Source organism: Oenanthe melanoleuca, chromosome 19 (assembly GCF_029582105.1).
Source record: "Oenanthe melanoleuca isolate GR-GAL-2019-014 chromosome 19, OMel1.0, whole genome shotgun sequence".
NCBI classification, from domain to species: Eukaryota; Metazoa; Chordata; class Aves; order Passeriformes; family Muscicapidae; genus Oenanthe; species Oenanthe melanoleuca.
The window spans coordinates 742,319-763,228 of record NC_079352.1 but is presented as its reverse complement, the minus strand read 5'-3'; the positions used below and the strand labels follow the sequence as shown (position 1 = coordinate 763,228).

Here is a 20,910-nt window from a genome sequence, read left to right as displayed (position 1 = left end):
TTTCTGTTTTTAAAGAAGATGGAGGTGAGTTAGGCCTAGAAAACATGTGGTGCAAACTTTTGTCTTGATTTACTTCCAGAAATCCTCTCTCTGCAGATGAAATATCCATTTCTTGCTCTGCAAACAAGGAAGCACTGCATGTCAGGCCTGCACAGAATACAGAAGGATGCCTCGGATCACTGCCAGCCAGAGTCACTTTTTAAGATGGGTTATCACTGCTCTCTGCATTTGTATGCCTAATTTCTTGTCTGAACAAGGCAGGATAACAATGAAGGCATTTTGTTTGACTTGACATGAAATAAGACTGTGTCTAATGGAACAAAATGGAGAAGAAAAATGTGGCAAGCAAACAGTGTTTTAAAGAGAATTCAGAAGACTGCCTTTGCTTCTAACTCTGTGTATCTAAGGGGCATCAGGGATCTTGCTAAAAAAAAGAATAAATTTTAAGAGAGGGAAAAAAAGCAGGGAGCCAGCCCCTTGTAAGTACACCTGCAACTTTCATGGACTGTTGTGTGACTTTGGAAGACAGAAAATCAGGATAGAAGGTAAGTGATGCTGCTCATCTTGTGTTCTTTCACTCCATCCAAAGAATCACCACCGATGACATCCTCTCATGACAACACTGGCCCCCCCACTGCCACCACAGCCAGCAGGGAGCACAAACCAGAGCAAGCCCAGAGGCACAAAACACCAGCAATGACCAGGCCATGAACCCCCCAGGGCTGTGCCAGCACCCCAGAGTGCCTGGTGACACCAGGACTGGAGAACTCCCACAGCCCCCTGAGCCAAACCAGCCCCCAGTGCTGCCAGCACAGCCCCAGCAGCAGCACCTCAGCACAGAGAGCAGCTCACCCCATCCTCAGAGCTGCCTCTGACCACTGGGACCTCCCTTAACACCTCCAGGAATCACTCCTGCCATGAGTGCAATTACTTTGAAGTGACAATTTTGGTTTAGGAAACAACTCAAAAGTACTGTCAGGAAATTTTAACAAATAAGCTATTTCCATATACACACTTGGTACCTTTGACTGACAGGTTCATTTCAGATTGGGAAGTGAAAGGTGTCTTACCGCCGAGCGATGTAGTAGAAAACAGGATTGCCAACTTTGGATGTCCCAGCTTGGTAGAAAATATTTAATGTTTTCAGTGCTTTGAACTCCTCTTTTTCATGTACCTGATGCCTAAAAAGCAATACATTGACATAAATTTTCACAATTGCCTTTCAAACAAATTTAAAAAATCCCAACCCTCTTTACTTCCATCTCTGAACAAAAGTATTAAGTTCTCACAATCTTGAGCCTTCCTTAAATCACATGTTACCAGCATTTCTGTTCTCAGTTTAGTTTTTTTAATTAAAATCTACTCAGAAACCTAAAAGGCTTACACAGATGCCTTCAAAACAGAGAGAGTCTTAATAGCAGAGTCTTAAGAGCTACTGACACTTCCTCACATGATAAAGTCTAGAAACCCACACTGTGTGTCCCCTCCACAATAACCTCTTTACCTTGTCATAAACTCTTCAAATTTGGAACTTGTGAGATTTAGGCTGGACCAATGTGTGTCTGCCACAGGTTTGTGCTCAGGAGGCCCCAGGTAGGCAAGAAGTGTTGCCATCTTGTCAAAAGGTCGTCGTCCAACAGCCTTGTGGTCCCTACAAACAACAGGTTCCTTGTCAGGAAAGTCCTGCTTTACTCAGCAATTCCCACTACCCTTCCTCAACTGGAACAAGCTGGATTTTCTTTTTTAAAGTAAATATGAGAAATCTTCAATTAGAACTGATACCCTTCTCAGTAATAACTGAGAGAGTATTTCCAAATATTAACAGCTTTTAGCTGAGGGAGGGGACATTTAAGTTAGATACCAGGAAGAAATCCATCCCTGTGAGGGTGTGGAAGCACAGACACAGGTTGCCTGGAGAAGCTGGAAGTGCTCAAGGTGAGGCTTGGAGCACCCTGGGCTAGTGGAAGGCGTCTGATGGGATGGGATGGGATCCACAGCTCTCTCCAACACAAGCCACTGCAGGAGTGGGAGCTCTCCCCTGAGCACAGGCCAGGGCTGCAGCTCACCTGTTGCTGGACAGGTACTGGCCGATTTTCTCCTGGTTGTTCCAGAGCAGGCGGTGCAGCGCCAGCACGTTGCCGTCGCTGATGAAGGACAGGCTGTGGTTCACCGTGTCGCTGGCCGGGCAGTCGGACGCGATGTCCAGGAAAAACCTGCAATGGCAGCCAGGAGCAGCCCTCAGAGGGGGAGAGCAGGGGGCTGGGGGCACACAGGGGGGCACACAGGGCCATGGGGGGCACACAGAGGGGCACACAGGGCCATGGGGGGCACACAGAGGGGCACACAGGGCCATGGGGGGCACACAGGGGGGCACACAGGGCCATGGGGGGCACACAGGGCCATGGGGGGCACAGAGGGGGGCACACAGGGCCATGGGGGGCACACAGAGGGGCACACAGGGCCATGGGGGGCACACAGAGGGGGGCACACAGAGGGGGGCACACAGGGCCATGGGGGGCACAGAGGGGGGCACACAGGGCCATGGGGGGCACACAGGGGGGCACACAGGGCCATGGGGGGCACACAGGGGGGCACACAGGGCTCCCTGCACACACCCAGGGCTGCCCCCAGGCCGTACCTTCGCGCTGCGTCAAAATTGCTCTTCACAAAGTCATTGAAAGGCCGCATGTGCTCCTCTTTTGTAAACAGCACGTGGTTGGCAATGCTCTGAAGGATCTAAAGGAAGAAAACGTGGCAAAGGCACACAAAGGGTTAATGTATTAACTGTTACAGGAATTGACACAAATATTTCTGCTATTGAAGTTAAACTGGCAGAAACAGTTTATTTTCACTTGTTTTCTTGAGGTTTCACAACAAAAGGCCAGTAAATCAAGTAATTTAAAATACATTCACTTTCAAAGTATTTTCTTTGTCAAAACTTTTAAATACTAAAAACCAGTTCACTTGTTTATGAACTTTAAACTAGGAAAATAAGTAATCTTTCAAACTAACAGCAAGTTATTTAGTATTTCTCCTGGAACTTAAGACAAGTAAAAGCAGTAGTGCATCCCTATCTAAAGAAAATATAAATTCCCAACATTTACAATGGATAATATACACAGGTCACAGAATTTGTATGCCATCATTAAACTTTTTTAATTTTTTTTTTTTTTTTTAAATAAGAAATGATCAAATGAGATTAAAGACAGGAAAAATCCCTTCTTTAGCAGTGGGATGAACTAGGTAAATGCTGGCTGCTGCTACCCTCTCTGTGCTCACAGGAACATCAGTCTCTGTTAGTTTCCAAATGAGAAGTTCGAGTGGAGGGCTGGAATTCTCTCTCTTATCCATCCTTTTGGCAGAGTGTTTGTCCCATCCTTACCCTGCTGAGAGCTGGAACAGCGTGCAGTGCACGAACACAGCACAGGCACTGCACTGCAATAAACCCCACGTTTACCCCGGTCAGAGCAGCCCTGGACAGGCAGAGCACCGAGGCAGGCAGGGAGGCTGCCAGGGCTCACCTTGGACATGAGCTTGAGGCCGCGCTCGATGCGGGGCGGGGGTTTCTTGTCCAGGATGCCCGCCTCGTACGGGGACACGATGGCGGGGTTGATGAAGCGCAGGAACATGGCGCTGCCCACGGCCCCGATGCTGTTCTGGGGGAAGCGCTGGCTCACCACCTGGGCACACAACCACACAACAGGTCTGCACTGAGCACGGGCCAGGGCTCACCAAAGCCCTGCACGGCAAGCCAAGCCTAAGCATTCTCTCCGCAGCGCTCATGCTCAGCACGGTGCAGTGGGACCCTGCGCGGCACAGAAGCAGAACACGAGGGACAGGACGGGGCTCTCAGGCAGCAGCTGGCTCTCCCTGGCTGCTGCACACCCCCCTGGCAGGGACACGGCTCCCAGAGCTCCTGGCCACGTGTCAGAGCTGACCCCAGGCAGGAGCTGCAGCCCAGACTCAGGTGTGCCCTGCCCTCCCAACACAGGAACACCTTTCTGGTGGGGCCTGGATCTGAGTGTTTGTCACTGCACAGCTGAGACACTGGGCTGTCATTGCCTCTCCAGCAGTAACACTGTGCTGCACAGCTTCAGGAGGCATCCTCAATTTGTGAGGAGGAGCTCTTTGCAGAAATACCCTCCAGAAGCATCCTCTGTCCACAGCAGGACTGAAGGAGCCAGAGCTGAGTGCCCACTGCACTCCTCTGCCTACACACACACTGTGTAAAAACACTGAGCAGATTTAAAATATTGTCCTTTGCCATTCAGGAAAAAATAATTCTGAAGATGATGTAAGAGAAAAGAAATCTCTTTTCCTTCAGGAAATCAACTATGTTTTACTAAGAGGAGAGTTGCTCTTTGGATAACTTTCATTTAACTTTGAAAAGTTAAAGACAAAGCTTCCTGACAAAAATAAAGTTCTTAGATATGCAACATGTGGTTCTATAAAACATCAGTATCTGTGTGTGTATATTATAATGAGTAACAATGGTTAATCAAAATGAGTCAGATCCTTTACACAGAATAAAATTAGCAAACTTGATATTATCCTGTATAGTTTAAAATAAAAAACAGAAACTCCAAAAAAATCCCAGATTAGTAAAATACTTCAAAACATAACTAATGCAATCTCAAATCATGCTGCTTAAACCAGACAACACCACTACAAAATACACCAAGAATCACTTTGGTTCAGGAGCAACTCCAGTCAGTTACCCTGTGATGCAATTGCTGATATTTTCTTGCAAAATACTGGTTTGCCCACAGCTTTTGCATTTTAAACATGATTACTATTCTGCTCAGTTACAGCAAAAATAAGAAAGTATTTAATAAAAGTCAAAATTTCCATTCTGGTTGGTTCATACTTTATATTTTGAGGTCACTGCCAAAGAAAAGAGTAAGTCTGAACTCTTAAAGACAATGCTCTAAAGCAACCCACAGATCTAACACAGCAAGTTACTCAAAATGCAAAATCTGCTTTTCTCAGGAAATAATACAAGTGCTAAAGTTGGGCTCTTCTTACTTAATCACAAAGCAAGCAGAAGAAAATGTGTCAGAAACAAGTGCCATGAGCTTTTTGCCAGTACCCCACAAATAGTAATTGCTCTTTGCCCAGGATGCAAGCTCAGGTTATCTGCCAGAGTGTTAAAGCAGCTCAACAGACCCACATTTTTCTCAAAACCAAAGAAAACATTTTTCTTCCACAATTTTTTAATTTGAAGATGGTGGCAAGACTAGAAGAGTCAGAATATTAAATACTAAGCAGTAATGTTAAAAATGTCTCATTTACTCAAATAGGCACACAGAGAATATTTTAAATCTAACTTAATTCCAGTGTTAATTGAAATGAAAGCTATTTTGTGCCAGAATTAGTAGAATGATTTTACAGTGAGGTCAAATAGACTGAAGTGAAGATATTTTGAACAAACAGCAAAAGATTTCTGTTGTGCTTTGAAAGAAATGGCTAATAAAAAGGTCTCCAAACTTACTGATTTTTTGTTTTCCTTTTTTTCTTTTACGGTAGCTTTATTCAGTAGAGAGTGGCAAGTTGCCTACAGAACAGAGATGAGCACAAACAAGTCACAGCACCAACTACATACAGCAACAAAAAACCAATGTTGACTTGTACATAAATTACACAGTAAAATGTAACAAACATAACCAACAGAAAATGAAATATATAAACTAAAGACTGATGATGGAGTTTTTATTCCACAGTTTTATTACATCTTATTTACAAAGCACTAAATACAAAACAAGCAAATGTTGAATTTCAATCATTTCTACTATTTCTGGCTAGATTAGAAGTCAAACCACATCAATGTGCTCATGACACACAATCTTGAGTCTTAAGTGGTATATTCAGCTTTCAAATGTATTTTACCATTCCCAAATAATTTTAACAGTACAAATAGTAGTGTTATACCTTTGAAATACATAATGCTTTTTAAATTAAATTTAGAGTTTTAAATCTTCCCAATGTTTCTCTGTGTGACCTTCAATTTGGTTAGACCTGTGAGAGATAACTCTGCCATAAAACACTCTCTGGACAAAGGAAGAAAAAAGCTACAGACTATGTTAATTTATTAGAGATTTCCAAATCAAGAGATCTGATTTGATTGTGCTTATTTCTGCATTTCACTGAGATGCAAAGGGACCCACCATGAAGACCCCACTTCTGTGCTGCTTCCAGCAGGCTCTGGGCACAGCCCCAAGCCAGAGGTGCCTCCACACTCCTGGAGCAGGGACTGGGCACCCTGGAAGGCTCCAGCAGCCCCAGGGAGGTCCCAGCTGTGCTGCAGCACTCAGCCCCCTCCAGAGGGTCACACTGGCACTGGCACAGAGCTTCCACAGGATGGAGCAGAATGAAAAGCAAACCCCCAAAGCAGGCAGTAAAACTCTCTGCTAAGCAAGCTGGACTGAAACCTGTGCAGCACCTGCTCATATTTAACCAGTGGCACCTCTGCCAGCTTTCCTGTGCAATTTCCACCAGTGCCTCTGGAGCAGCTGTACACACACTCTGCTCACTGGCATACTGCAGCTACGGGAAAATTCCCACCTTATTTCACAAGAAAACCCATGGATGTTCGTGGGGATTTCACGGAAGAGCCAGCACAGACCCTCTGTAGCAGTTCTTGTGAGCATGCCTGTTCTCACATCCCACTGCTGAATGTACATTACCTGTAAGGAGCCAGGTGAATCTGCCCCAGTAGCCAGTTATTGATGTTTCCAAAGGAAAACACTCACTGGGCTCTGCTCCCACAACAGAAACACCAGCCAGCCAAGATGCCAATATCCAACTAAAAACACGTTTCTGTGAGGTTGCTACAGTGATTAAAATTAGCTGCTAATCATGTACAGAACACATCTGGTGAGCATCCTTTGCACACAGTTACTTTAAAACTTTAAGCATGAAAAAACCACCACAAAATTTGGTATCATTTACTCTCACACTAGTGCTTCAGATGGAGTATGTTCACATTTTTAAAAGGCAAGTTATCTTATAAAAATCACCTATTTGGTTCTTATGAGAAAAATGGATTATTGCCCTCAAATCAGATCTTGGTTGTACTTCCTTTCATATAAAGGCCAGACTCTTCAAAACTCTCTGGAATTTTAAGTACAGAATGACTAACACTATTTGTGATGAACAAACACAGAAATCTAGTTGTTACTAGAAACAGTTAAAGTAGCAAATATTTCACCTAAATATCAATTAATACCACTTGTATATCTGCCACTAAATCATCTCTTTTGGGAACAAATCACCCTTATTACCACACAGAGTAAAGGCAAGAATAAAGCCAATTCACTTGGAAGGGCTTCCACAGAAGAATCTCTGGGAATACCTGCTGGTGAGCACATTTTAGAAATTCCATTTCATGCAGGAATTACCAATGGTTTGCATAGAAACAATTGCTACCAATGTACCTCTGAAATGGCAATAATCTGATACATCCTGGTGACAGGGATGAGGTGAGTGAGAATGCATCCTCCAATAACAAGGAACAACCAAGGCTGGGTGTGTTATTCTCAGTAACACTGAAATATTCTTACAGTCGATGTCTGTGACACTGTGGCCATGAAGGAGACCAATCTGCCCACCCCATTTCCTGATGACAAACCCCAAACACATCAAAAAACCCCCAAGTCACTCTGCCACAACCCAAACCCAGCTGCTGTCAGGCAGAGAAACCAATGCCTTCAGAGGCTTTTACAGGGCAGTCAGGCAGCAACGGGGCTCAGCACTGCACACCTGGTTCAGTGCAGGGCTCACAGGAACCCCCCAGACCACAACAGCCCCAACACACGTTCCTGCTCCCACTCCCAAGCTCTGGGATTGCAGCAGCTGCCGACCACCCCAGCACCCCCTGTGCAAATGTGACTGCACAGGATTTTTGTTACTCATCATTAGCTCACACAGGCCAGAAAACCCATTTGCTTGGCTTTGCTTTAGACCTGAATGCAGACTATGGCTGAAAGGGCAACAGTAGCCCTTCCAGAGCACCTCACTGAGGCCACAAATCCAACATTCCACCAGGCACAGCATTTCTGTGACTGCCCCCCAACTGCACTGGAACTATTCCCACTGAGCCCCGAGGGAACTCCTACTCGGATTTTCAGCAGCAGCTGAATCCATCAGAAACACACAAGGAGATCCAGCAGGACACTGGGCTCAGCAGCCAGGGACAGAGCAGGGGAGATGGGGATGGAGCTCAGGGAACCTGGGTACCTCCAGTCACCTCCTGATTGCCAACACAAGTCTAAAAACCCCACTTAGCCCCCACCCTCAGACAGGTGTCATTTAACAAATGTCTCAGAAGAGCCTTTAGAGGTGTGTCTAGCACCAAGCTCCAAACTGCTGGGATTTCACAATCCAGCCCCAAAGCTGAGGGGCAGGCAAGCACTGAGGGCATACCTGGTACAAACAATGGCACACACTGCGCAGCTGGGGTGGGAACTCCGAGGAGGAATTAATGATTGCCTGAAAAAACTTGTCTGTCATTTGCAAGAGACTCCGCTGGTTCTCTTCAAGGCTTTCTGTGGGCTCCAGCCTGAAACAGACCCACACATGGGTGACCAGCAATCCAACACCACACAAGCTGCACTTACATCCTTGCTAAGAAGCTCATTTCCTCTTTTTCTTATGGAAACCCTTGTGATCTTTTACACAAGAGTTTCCATCACTATTTTAAAGAACATAAGGTACAAATAAAAGGTCATGTGAAACTCAGGAACGAACAGACAGCTGTAAGGTGGGATTCTCTCAGACCATTTCATACAAACACATGCATACACAATTCCAACTGATAATTCCATTATCAGTTCATCATGGTTTCTCTGAAAGGAATTTTTGAGGTAGACACAGATAGTCAATGGTTAAAGCATTAATTAGAAGGCCTATCTTTGGGCAAGCTACTTAAGGGATGAATACTTATAATTTTTCTAAGAGTTAGAAATAATTTAAAGTGACAGAATAAGAGGCCTGCAAAGACAATTAATTGTCTGGAAAAGCAAGAGGTACAACAGCATGAAAGCATGAGAAAAATATCTGCAACAAGGAAAAAAGGAATCCTATTACACACAATGAGTGGCAATCATATTTACAGATAAATACATTTGCAGCTTGCCCTGAATCTCAAACCTTGTTGGATCCACCTCAAAGCTGACGTGCTGCCACTCCGGGGACGTGATCACTGTGCGCAGCAAAGGCTCCAGGAGCTTCTGCAGGTACGTAGCACCATAGACCTGTGTGCAGGGGAAACAGGGACAGGGCCAGGCTGACTCAGCAATGCTGCAAACTCCTGGGAGCTTTCAACAGCCTCAGAACACTTCATCTGTGTTGGCATAAGCTGAATTCCTGTAAAACTCGGGTTTGGATATAACAGTCTCATTTCTGGAACACAACCAAGATCAATTTCTACAGGTATTTTAATTAATTTCCAATTAGAGAAAAATAACCCTGTTAACCAGCAGACATTCTTTCTTTCTTACTGCCCTGACTCCACACTTCACCTCTGTTTGTACACAGCTTTTTAAACTGAAATGGGAGCACAAACAAGACCTCAGAATTTAGCAGGAACAGTCTTCCAGCTGGCACTGGCCCAGAATCACTCATATAATTGAACCAGTCAGAAAGGCAAAAGCTTAGTGCCAGGGGTATACCTACTTTTTAAGGGCCTGAGCATAAGTTTTCTACAAGATTTAGCTCATGAAATGTTAAAATACACAAAGAAAACTCCCTAAACTTACAGATATGAGAGCTGAGACTAACTCAAACTGAGATCCAAAGACAACTCTGTAAGGATTTTATCTAATCCCATTACTCAAGTGTTTAAGCCTGCAGACTGGTGGCTTTGTATTTCTGTATTACTGAACTTTTCCTGCTATTGAAGAGATGTGTAGCAAAGAAAAAAGAAGAGACAATGTACCTTAAAACAGAAAGTCATGATTTTACTGGCTAAGCTGTTTCCTCGGAAGAGGGTCTGCATGGAGTCTGCCAACTCCACCTCCTTTGAGAACATGTTCCAGAGGAGCTGGTACAGCAGGTGCCGGGAATCAAAGAGTGTGACCAGGACACGAGCCAGCTCATCCTGACAGGGAGCAGGAAGGGTTAATCTGAGTCACAAGAGCCAAGGCAAGCATGAAACCCCAGCTCATGACAAAACCACCAAGCAGTTGGCAATAAAGCTTTATGTCTGCTATTGGCTCTGGCAGGTAAATATCAAATTACACAAACTCAATCCCTCTGCAAACGTTTCCTATGCTACTGCTTGTCTAAAAATCTGCCTCAGGATATCCAGTCTTACAAATTCATAATGGTTATCCAGACAGACAAGCAGTTACTCTGCTATGTAACACAGTTTAACTCATCTTGCTGAAATCTAGAAGAGCAAATACAATTCTGTGTCTTTATGGCACACCACCTGTAATAAATAACCAGCCTAGATGCATTTAATATAATAACTGTATATAAAATCGTTCCTAGACATTAACTAAAATGCAGTTTATCATCAAGATCTGAACTTAGATCCAGTACATTTTTTCAGAATATACTAAGAAAGGCTAGCCATTGTCAGTGGTAGCTCTATTCTCTCTGTACCAGACTGCTGTCACACTTTTTATTTCAAGTCTTATTATTTCAACAAAATAATGTAGGAAATACAATGCATGAATCAACTTACCCACTGAGAACAAGGCACCACATTGGCTAAAGCCATAGCAATAGGAAGCTCCCCCTGATCACCCATCATTGTAACCAACTCCACCAGTCTCTCAAACCGATCTGCCAGCACCGTTTCTGCCAAGGTATCAAACTCTGTGCCCTGCTGCAGGATTTTGGTCAGCACTTCCATAAACGTGGCTCTTGTCTGCAGGTCTTTGTGATAGCCCAGACCTGGTGGAGAGAAGGCAGCAGCGCTAAGGAGGCTGCGAAAGCAGGGGCAGGGCAGGGCAGGGCAGGGCAGGGCAGGCGCTACCTATGGAGTGCATGAGGCCGCTGTCCACGTTGGCGTTGAGCAGGTTGGACATGGCCAGCACGGTGCAGTGGCGCAGCGACGCCAGCCTGCGCGACATGCCGCGCTTGCGGCCGCCCGCCGCCGCCCCGTCCTCCTCCGCCTCGCTGCAGTCGTTCAGCAGGTTCATGAACAGAGTGAAGTACCTGCGGACAGCCCCGTGTCACACGGGCCCTGCCACGGCAGCAAGGCACAGCCAACCCACCCAAACCTCACCTATGGCAGCAATCACACAGCCAACCCACCCAAACCTCACCTATGGCAGCAATCACAAAGCCAACCCACCCAAACCTCATCTGTGACAGCCGGGGCACAGCCAACCCACCCAAAGGTCAGCCACAGCTGCAATCACACAGCCAACCCACCCAAACCTCATCTGTGACAGCCAAGGCACAGCCAACCCACCAAAACCTCAGCCACAGCTGCAATCACACAGCCAACCCACCCAAACCTCATCTGTGACAGCCAAGGCACAGCCAACCCACCAAAACCTCAGCCACAGCTGCAATCACAAAGCCAACCCACCCAAACCTCATCTGTGACAGCCAGGGCACAGCCAACCCACCCAAAGGTCAGCCACAGCTGCAATCACACAGCCAACCCACCCAAACCTCACCTATGGCAGAAATCACACAGCAAACCCACTCAAACCTCACCTATGGCAGCAATCACACAGCAAACCCACCCAAACCTCACCTGTGGCAGCCAGGGCACAGCAAACCCACCCAAACCTCATCTGTGACAGCCAAGGCACAGCAAACCCATCCAAACCTCATCTGTGACAGCCAGGGCACAGCAAACCCACCAAAACTTCATCCATGGCAGCAATCACACAGCCAACCCACCCAAACCTCAGCCACAGCAGCAACCACACAACAAACCCCTCAAACCTCACCCATGGCAGAAATCACACAGCAAACCCACCCAAACCTCATCCCTGCCCCACGGAGCCTCCTCACAGCACAGCCCAAACCTCAGCTGTGCCCCAAGAACCTCCCTTTGTCCCAAACCTGCTGTGCTTCTACCAACAGATGTCTTCAAAGAGAGTTTAAGTTTTGTGGATAAAAAGAAATACAGTATCAAGTCGAGCTAATCCCTGCCATGACTGAAATACACAACTGCATTAAGCAGAAATAAAGCCACATTTTCTAATTATTTTCTACATGAAAACGTTTCAATAAACCTACAAGGCAGAGATTTCTAAACGGGCCATAGAAGAGGTAACTCCTGTTGGGATAATAAAGTTATTTCTGCTGGAAGAAAAGCACAGTTTGTAATAAAGGTCATATAGGGTTTCTCTTTAGAGTGATCATATAGAGAAATAGCTAAAAGTCACTATTTACTTGAGAAATAATTGAGATTTTGCTTCCATCAACTCAACACCATCTCCTTCCTCAGGCTGGAGTGGAAGCCCAGCAAGAAGAGACACCACTGCTTCCATACTTGCCTGGTCCAAATCTCTGAAAAATAAAATTTAACAAACGAAATAGAAGTCACTTTCGCTTATAACTCTACCGCAGATGAAAAATAACATTTTTAATAATAAAAAGGTATTCTACTAAAAGTTCTGTCCATCATGAAACAGCTCTTGTATTTTGTGGTACAGGTTATAAAACAGAGAAAGTATTAAAAGGAGCCAAGTAATTTTAGACAAAACATTAAACATAATTCTGCTGTTGCTCACCAAAGCTTCAGTTTGAATTTTTGTCTTTTCCCAACATTATTATTGTTACAGCAAGCCCAACATGCCAGCTCATCCACAGATATCAAATGCCAGCTGGAATGCTGTTACAGGTGAAGAGTGTCCCTTACCTTGTCAAGCATTTCACATCCTCATCTGTTGCTTGATTAGATGTTCCCATTACCCAGTCTGTCAAATATTCCACCATTTTGTTCCTGTAACACATAAATAGATTGTTTTAGCTTTGTTGGATTTTCTTTCAGTCTCTATCACACATAAATTGTTATGTGTGTTCAGTATCACCACAGACTAAATAGTATTTAAATGCAGCATCAGGCTCATCTTCATTCTGAAGACAAAGACAAGGAAACTATCCCTGTACCAGGAATAATGGTGTGACAGGAATTTGGTTTCTTTTTAACCATATAATCAAAGAAAACTACACTTGCTCATAGTACTCTGCCCTACAAGTTTGGTAATGCCATCCTTACCTAAATTTCATTTCTTGACAAAATGAAAGGTCATCTCTCCTTTCCATCATAACTTCTACTAACTGACAGAGCTTTGTTTTTATTTGAATAGCATGTACCAGATTTCCAAGCACACGCACATACCTGAAGAAAACAGCAAAAAGATTAATTAAATATTTCATGCTACTTCACTTCCTCCCCCCAAGAAAGCCCATGCATCAGTAGCAAACTTCTTCTGGCCATAGAAGTTTTCTGTCAGTGTGAAACTGAACAGAAATCTGCCCTTCAGCTGGTTTTTAACCACTGACATCAATGTACAGAAAAGTAACCAGGAATGCCTATGGGAATAGGGCCAAGCTAAGGAATGGTCAGCTCATTCAGAAGTCACTCTTCAGCAAAGCACTTTATGCTACACAACTTCCAGTTACTGAAGCTGTCAGAACCATCAGGAAGATCAGAAAACCAGCTGCTGCTTCTCCATGGACACAAGCAGAAAAGATATAAACTAGAAGGCTCCAGCTGACTTCTTGAACATAATACCTGTGTATAGGAAGGTCAATAGGGCTCCTTACCTAACCAGATTCAGCATCATTGTCTCAATGCTCGCTTGGCCAAGGTGTTCTGAGCTCCCTTCTGTGTGATTGTCAAGCAAATTCTTCATTATAGCAATGGTTTGCTCTACAAATTGTGTGTTGGTGTCAGTTAGCAAGACCTACAGGATGAAAATTTCTGGTTAATTTTTTGACACATAAAACCAAAGAAAGGGTACTTGCCAAATATACTGCAACACTTCAAAAATCTCACGGACAACCATTTTTCTAGTTACTACCAAGCCAACAGAATTCCAATACATGTCAAGATTCAATACGTGAACACTGCCAGCCATAAGGATTCCACACACAATCTCACAGATTCCATACTCAAGAGTTCAAGAATGTTAAACACAGCCTGGAATCACAACCACAATAATCACTACCATGTGCTGTGATGATCACTGTGCTCACAGGGGTGTGCACAGAGCACAAACAGGGATCCATTTCAGGACTGACACAAATGTCAGTAATACCACACAAATGTGAATCACCACTTTACCTGTCCTTGAGAGTCAAAGAACTTGCTGATGGTGTTCTTCAGCTTGTTGAAGAGCATTGGGTAAAGCGCTGGGCTGAGCTCCAGCCCCACCAGGTCCTTGATGTTGGTCCTGATCTGCAGCCCCACCTTCTCGTGGTTGCAGACCATGAGGGTGAGCAGGCGGTCGATGAATTTGCTGACCGGGGTCTCCACGCTGCCCTCGGTGGAGACCATGGAGATCATGGAGCCCTTGCGCTCGTTGAGGGGGCCCATGGGGGGGCTGTAGGTGGCCAGCCCGGCGCTGCTGCGGTGCTGCAGGCACACCCCCCCCAGGGCACACAGGAACCCCGTCATGTTGATCCACTCCTGCAGCGACTCCGTGTCCGACAGGTCGATGGAGCCGCCGCCGCTGACGTGCGACATGCGCCGCTTCACGATGGTCTTGTGCAGGCTCTCGGTCACCTGGGGACAAGGGGGGTGCTACACTGAACACCAATTCCTTAGGATAAATAAGCTCAAAGACTTCTTTTGAATTTCTAAATGTTGAACCAATGGGAAAAATTCATAGTCACCTGCCCGTCTTCCATTTTGGTCTTTGGATAGTTAAGGATTAGTTTTGTAGCTTGTTCCCACTTTGCATGTGTATCCTCCCAGGCCTGAAAGAAGATAACAAGACATACCAAGATTTAACTTCAAAACTACTTGCAGCAACAATATTTCTGTGTTTGTTTTTTTAATATGCACACAGCATATGAAGTGAGAAGTTAGTTCACCTCTGTGTTGCCTGCAGTGGGGTGCTCAATGCGCCTCAGTAATGCCATCACTCTCTTCTGAAGAGCTGCTCTCCCTGCAAAGGGCACAGAACATTGAACCAAGTTTTTAAAAACCCACCTACATTTAATTTGTGATCTTTGAATGTAATTATTAAATTAAGAGGAACATAACCCCCTAAAGTCTTTAGAAAGGTAACTCCTTGCTACACAATTGTAAAATCCTCCTGAGCTCAGTCACCCAAATTCCTTACACTTTCTAGCAATTCTAAAAATTAAGACATTCCAGGAAAAGTAGAGCAGCATGAAATCAACCACCTCGACCTATTTAAAGAACTCAAACATATGTAACAGTCTTGTGTCCAGGTCCAAAGTTACTTTAACTGACTCTTGCCTCTTACCTGTTGACATCATGTTGCTGACAGATGCAAACTCCATGAAAGTGTTGTAGTTTGGCAAAAAATTATGCACCGAGACCTCATCTACTCCACATCTGATGTCGGCCTCCTCGCAGAGGTGGCGGAAGCAGGACATGGCCACCAGGACTGCCTCGATGTCTGGGCTCCACAGGAACATGTACAGGGCCACCTCCAGCTTGGTCTGCGCCTGGCGGCAGATGGGAGTCCCACTGCACCCTGCTGCGCTTTCCTGGGAACACACAAACCTCAGCTGGGAACACTGCCCGTGCAAATTCAGCCCTGGCCAAACTGGGCTTGAAACTGCTTTTGTTCTAGTAGGAATAAGCCATCCCAAAAAGGATCAGAGCTCTTATATGCTGTCATGATGCTGTTTGCAATCCTAATCAAAAAATATTTGCCAACATTTTAACTGAAAAAATGTGACTTTGTAAAGTCTGAAACATCATTGTTAACCAGCACATTAAATACATACATTACTTAGGATACATTTTTCCTCCTCAGAAGTAAATGATTTTATTTTTTAAAATTACACTAAAAGTAATCTAATTTCTATTTGCCCACAGGTTTTTTTTCAAGTGTTAAACTATCAACATATATTACTTACCATGGAAGAATTCCCCTTCCCCTTCCTCAGGGTAGCCCCTGGTGCACAGCGCATCATTTCGTCATGGTCAAGAGAAATTTGACTAGTTCCACTTCCAGAGACATCATAAAGGAAAAGGAAGTGGCAGGAACTCCTATCTGATTGCTATAAAGAGAGGGCAGGAAAAGAATGTATCAACTGATACTTTAAAAGAGTAAAAGGCAAAGATCTGAGGAAAGTAAAAAGCTCTTGGACATTTACACAGTACTTTTTCCACTAGTGCTCTCAGGGCATTATCAAGTTCCTCATGTTAATGGTATCTTAGATTGATATTTCCCCTTAAGAAATACATTATTTGATACTTCCAGAATATCAGAAAGAAGCAAGTCAGAATTCTGGGACTCAGAAGAACCTGAGATCCAAAAGGACACTTACTTTGTCCATCAATGTGTATTTTACCCTTTCTCTCCCCTTGGGGACTATTTTTAGGTAAAGAGGCACAAGGCACAGGTTTCTGTGAAACATTCATTTTCTAGGCAAGTACAGCAACCTGGGCAGCTAAAAGAAAAAAATAAAAAACCAGAAAAAACCAAAAATCTCAAACCTAACTTTGGTTACCAATTGTAACCAAGGTGCCTCACAAAGCACAGAGGAAATCAGAGAACAGAACATGTAGGAGTAGCTATTAAATCTCTTCCAATCAAAAATAACCTGGTAAATAAAGGAAGTGACACAACAGAGAACAATTCATGTTAATGATCCTAACAGGGAGATAGTGATGTTCACTTACTTTGTTTTTTAGCAGAAATTTATTCCTACAGATGAGAATCTCTCGCAGCCACTTGAGGATTTCTGTACTGCTGAGCATCTGATGACTTGTAAGCTTCTTGCAGATATAAAAAAGCATTTGTGAACTGCAGCAAAATGAAATTCAGCATCAGCCTTCTGACAGAGCAGCAGTACTTCTGAAGGTATTACACTACACTTCACATAGAAATAGGCACTCAGCAGAACACCCTGTGCAAACACTACCCTGGGCTCCAGCAGTACAACAGAGAGCTGAGAGTGTGCATGGACAGGCCAAGCTCCCCTGGGACCCTTCCCAGCTCTGCCCGGGACAGAGACAGCACAGACAGGGCAGCACAAGTTACCTACACTGCTCTGCAAGGAACACATCTAGGGATGTTCCTCCTTCACATCCTGCCAGGCCTCACACTCTCTGTTAAAACTGCCAAAGGGTCCAAATTAGTGCCAGGTGTGATGGGTTTTCCCCCCGCCCAAAGAGACCATGAACTCCCTGCTGTTGCAAAGCTTTCCCAAAATACTCACAGCTATTTCAAAACAGCTATATCTCTCATTTGTATCAGTTAATTAACATACCTGATCTCCCAGAATGTTTCTATAGGAGCATCAGGATTCCATAAGTCAATGCTGTCCAACTGGTGCAGAACCAGCAAGGCCTAAAGCCAAAGAGAGTTTCACTTAAAGACAGAACTTTACAGAGTACCTGAGCACAGGCAGAGAAACAGGTGCAGTCACATATTCATTACACTGCTTTAAGAACACCAAAAGATATAAAAAGCATTTTCTATAGGAGAGCAAGAGTTCATTGTTAGTCTGTGCCAACAGCATTTCATTTTAGTCTTTACTCCACGCTCATGCTGCAGACTCAGAAGTTTTCCCTGGTATTCCTGCCCAAAGCCATGCTGGGCACACACAGACAGACAGACAGTGTTTGTGAAGGACAGGCTGTGGCAGCAGCAGTGCCCACGCTCAGAGCTGTGTCCCTCACTCACCTCCATGGCCTCCTGGGCGATGTCGGGCATGCTGGACTGCGGCACCAGCTGCACCAGCCCCGTGATCAGCTCAGCCGTGCTGCCCTGCGAGTCAGGGCCCTGCTTCCTGGGGTTCTGCAGGAAAAACACAACAGCCTCAGCTGCACAACCTGCCCTGCTTCCTGGGGTTCTGCAGGAAAAACACAACAGCCTCAGCTGCACAACCTGCCCTGCTTCCTGGGGTTCTGCAGGAAAAACACAACAGCCTCAGCTGCACAACCTGCCCTGCTTGGCCACACTACTGACAGCTACTGCAGCCTTCCTGCTGCTGAGCTAGGGCAATTTCAGGATCTTTCAGAGAATCTGTCATTTTATTTTTAATCCATAGCATGCCTTGCATATCATGTCCCTGACAGAACTGAAATATTTTTATATTAAACCATCACAGGCCTGAGAAAATGGAAGATCTAAGATAGTACTCATTGAAATGATGACTAATTTCCAACCCCCTTATTTTAATTTTCTTCTATTCCCCTCTCCTTCCCCCACCTTCCCCTTCAGAGTCACAGAACCTCATGCTCCCTCTCATTGTGTTGCTCTGATTCTGTAAAGTCTCTTACAGTTTCTTTTTCCTTTAAAACCACAGTAGCATCATAACCAGTGAAAAAATATGAGTAGGAAGTGTCCTAGATGGCCAGATGCCCATTAATTTTTATTCATTTAGTAACTTCAAAAGTAAATTCCACTATGACTGAACAGTATGACAGTAGGATTTACTTACACACAGCAAAAGCTTTGGATCTGCATGGATCAGTTTCACCAAGGACAACAGCAAGAACTTGTAGCTTCTGGTTTCCAAATCAGTAGGTTTTTCTTTAAATTTAAGGCTTGTCATTTTCTCCTTAAATGTAAGGCTCTGATGGAAGGAAAAAAATCACAGTCCTTGTCAGGACAACAGTCAAACACAACAGTTAAACATCTTATGAAATATATTGCTTTTATCATCTATAATTCAAGAAAATGTTTAAAATTATATAAAACTCAAGGATAGACACACAGCCTTCTAGTTCAAAATCCCCTCTCTCACAGGCAATCACTATTACATCTTTAAAGTTCCCTTAACAATTATTTCAGCAAGTGGCATGTGGACATAAAAAAATTTTTTGCAAAAGAGTAAAAAAAACCAAAATAACTGTGGTGAAAGAAAAGTGGAATGGAAAAGGAAAGGACCAAAAAGAATTACTGAGTATTTCTCTGGTTTGGGACAGGAATAAAAATAAATCTTTCCAACTTATTGTGAGTAAATGAGAGGGAATTTTTTCCCTAGGCAAAGTAATGTCTTTATTTTCTGCTACAGCCTCAGGCCAGATGTTTGCATGTTTACCTCAACTACCTCTGGAAAATGAACCTTTCAGTTCTAAAAGGCACAAAGGACAGCACTTAAATATAAAATCAATCTGCCTCCAGCTGAAAAACCAGAGAACTACTTGTAAGTTTTGAACAAAAGGAGAAAGCATAGGTTGAAATCAACTTCAAGGTAACTGATGAGCTATGACACTTTAAGATTAAATTCTACAAGAAATTATTACTGTTATTTCAGTAATTATTTATTATACAAATACATGGAATAAAACCTGCCACATAAAGCATCTGATCAAGAAATTGATAGCACAGTGACAGAGGTAGCTAGCTGTGCCAAGCCTTAGCTCGCCACAGGTGAGGGATTTTGAGGAGAGGCACACGGTGAAAGAAAGTGTTCTGTGAGGTCACTGAGTGCCTGCACACACCCCCAAGTGCAGTGCAGTGAGAAGGGCAGGCCAGGCTCTGTGCCATGCACCAGGGACAGACACAAGGACACAAGGACACACATGCAGGAGCTCAGGCTGGAAGCAGGACCCAGCTCTGACGCAGAGCAGGGGGCTGGGGAAGGCCATGGTGCTGGCACAGAACCAGCAGTGCCTGCCTGGGGCAGGAGCTGCAGGGCACTGCCAGGGCTCCTGCACCCCTGGCCCGGGGGCTCTGAGGTAACTGTGCACAGAGAGGTCCCAAGGAAGGGCTTTGCTGCAGTAGCTCCAGGTCATACTTACAGCAGCAGAGGCCCAGGGCCATGCAAAGCAGGGGCTGGCGGGCGTCTGACCACGTGGGCAACAGCAGCCAGGCACAGGGACAGGGAGAAGCAGAAGACAGAGCACCACCAGTCAGAGCAGGGGTATTGTCAGGGCAACAGATGAACACACACAGGTGAAAAGCAAGTTAAACATGGAGTAGCTTTCAACCAAAAGCATTGTGCTCATTGCTTTCCTTGAGAAGCTCAGCAGGAATACTTTCATGTTTCATTTTAGGCTTTCTAAACCAACCCACCAAGGCCACTTGCCACAGCAGAAGTCCTCTTAGAATGCTCAGAGGAGATGCAGCAAAACAGCTGTGTGTGGATTTACTGGAAGAATTTGGATGAACTACAAATCTGAATTTACTCAAGACCTTCTCCAAGACAGCCAAGAATATCGACTTTATTTCACAACGATTGAAAAATCTTTTACTTTGTTGCTGTCACCAAGACCAAACAGTCAACTTGCTCAACATAAAGCAAGACAAATGAACATGCCAATCATAGTAAAAGCATCAGAGATTTCAGTGATTATCTTCACATACAGAATGCTTTGGTTTTTCACATTAAGCAAGAATGGACATGTTAGATGGCTATGCACAGAGCTGGAAGCTTAAAATGGACAGTTAGCCACAGAGGAGTTACAGGACAAATACTTGTATGTCACCAGTTTAAAAGCAGCAGGAAAACTGAGACATGGACTTAGGAATAGCCAATCCCCCAACACTGCAGGGCTGCAGAGCCCGTGTGGCTCCTGCTGCTCTGTGCAGCACCACGTCCTTCCCCTCTCTGGTGTCCAATGCAAAGGGGATTAAGAGGAGGGCAGGGGCTGGCATAGGGGAAGGAAGGAGTGCCCCCAGGCTCGGGGCAGGGCTGGCATAGGGGAAGGAGGGAGTGCCCCCAGACTTAGGGCAGGGCTGGCACAGGGGAAGGGGAGGTGCCCCAGGCTCAGGGCAGGACTGGCACAGGGGACGGGGAGGTGCCCCCGGCTCGGGGCAGGGCTGGCACAGGGGAAGG

The 20,910-nt window shown here is 44.9% G+C and overlaps 1 protein-coding gene across 2 annotated transcripts in view; it reads right to left on the bottom strand.

Annotated features, from left to right (window-relative positions):
• The window catches only part of NF1 (neurofibromin 1), a 73,629-nt gene that overhangs the window by 35,697 nt on the left and 17,022 nt on the right, over positions 1-20,910 (bottom strand). The window contains exons 13-36 of one of the 2 annotated variants that reach the window (XM_056506820.1): positions 18,568-18,702; positions 17,808-17,921; positions 17,392-17,471; positions 16,802-16,925; positions 16,033-16,176; positions 15,411-15,657; positions 15,013-15,086; positions 14,812-14,895; positions 14,261-14,701; positions 13,741-13,880; positions 13,190-13,312; positions 12,830-12,913; positions 12,361-12,477; positions 10,982-11,163; positions 10,688-10,899; positions 9,935-10,096; positions 9,148-9,251; positions 8,422-8,557; positions 5,492-5,554; positions 3,522-3,680; positions 2,639-2,736; positions 2,067-2,213; positions 1,505-1,651; positions 1,071-1,181 (exon numbers count right to left, since the gene is read on the bottom strand). In XM_056506820.1, coding sequence (XP_056362795.1) covers positions 1,071-1,181; positions 1,505-1,651; positions 2,067-2,213; positions 2,639-2,736; positions 3,522-3,680; positions 5,492-5,554; positions 8,422-8,557; positions 9,148-9,251; positions 9,935-10,096; positions 10,688-10,899; positions 10,982-11,163; positions 12,361-12,477; positions 12,830-12,913; positions 13,190-13,312; positions 13,741-13,880; positions 14,261-14,701; positions 14,812-14,895; positions 15,013-15,086; positions 15,411-15,657; positions 16,033-16,176; positions 16,802-16,925; positions 17,392-17,471; positions 17,808-17,921; positions 18,568-18,702 — 3,428 coding nt within the window. The remainder of the gene's footprint in view (positions 1-1,070; positions 1,182-1,504; positions 1,652-2,066; positions 2,214-2,638; positions 2,737-3,521; positions 3,681-5,491; positions 5,555-8,421; positions 8,558-9,147; positions 9,252-9,934; positions 10,097-10,687; positions 10,900-10,981; positions 11,164-12,360; positions 12,478-12,829; positions 12,914-13,189; positions 13,313-13,740; positions 13,881-14,260; positions 14,702-14,811; positions 14,896-15,012; positions 15,087-15,410; positions 15,658-16,032; positions 16,177-16,801; positions 16,926-17,391; positions 17,472-17,807; positions 17,922-18,567; positions 18,703-20,910) is intronic. The other variant, XM_056506821.1, reaches the window with a different exon arrangement.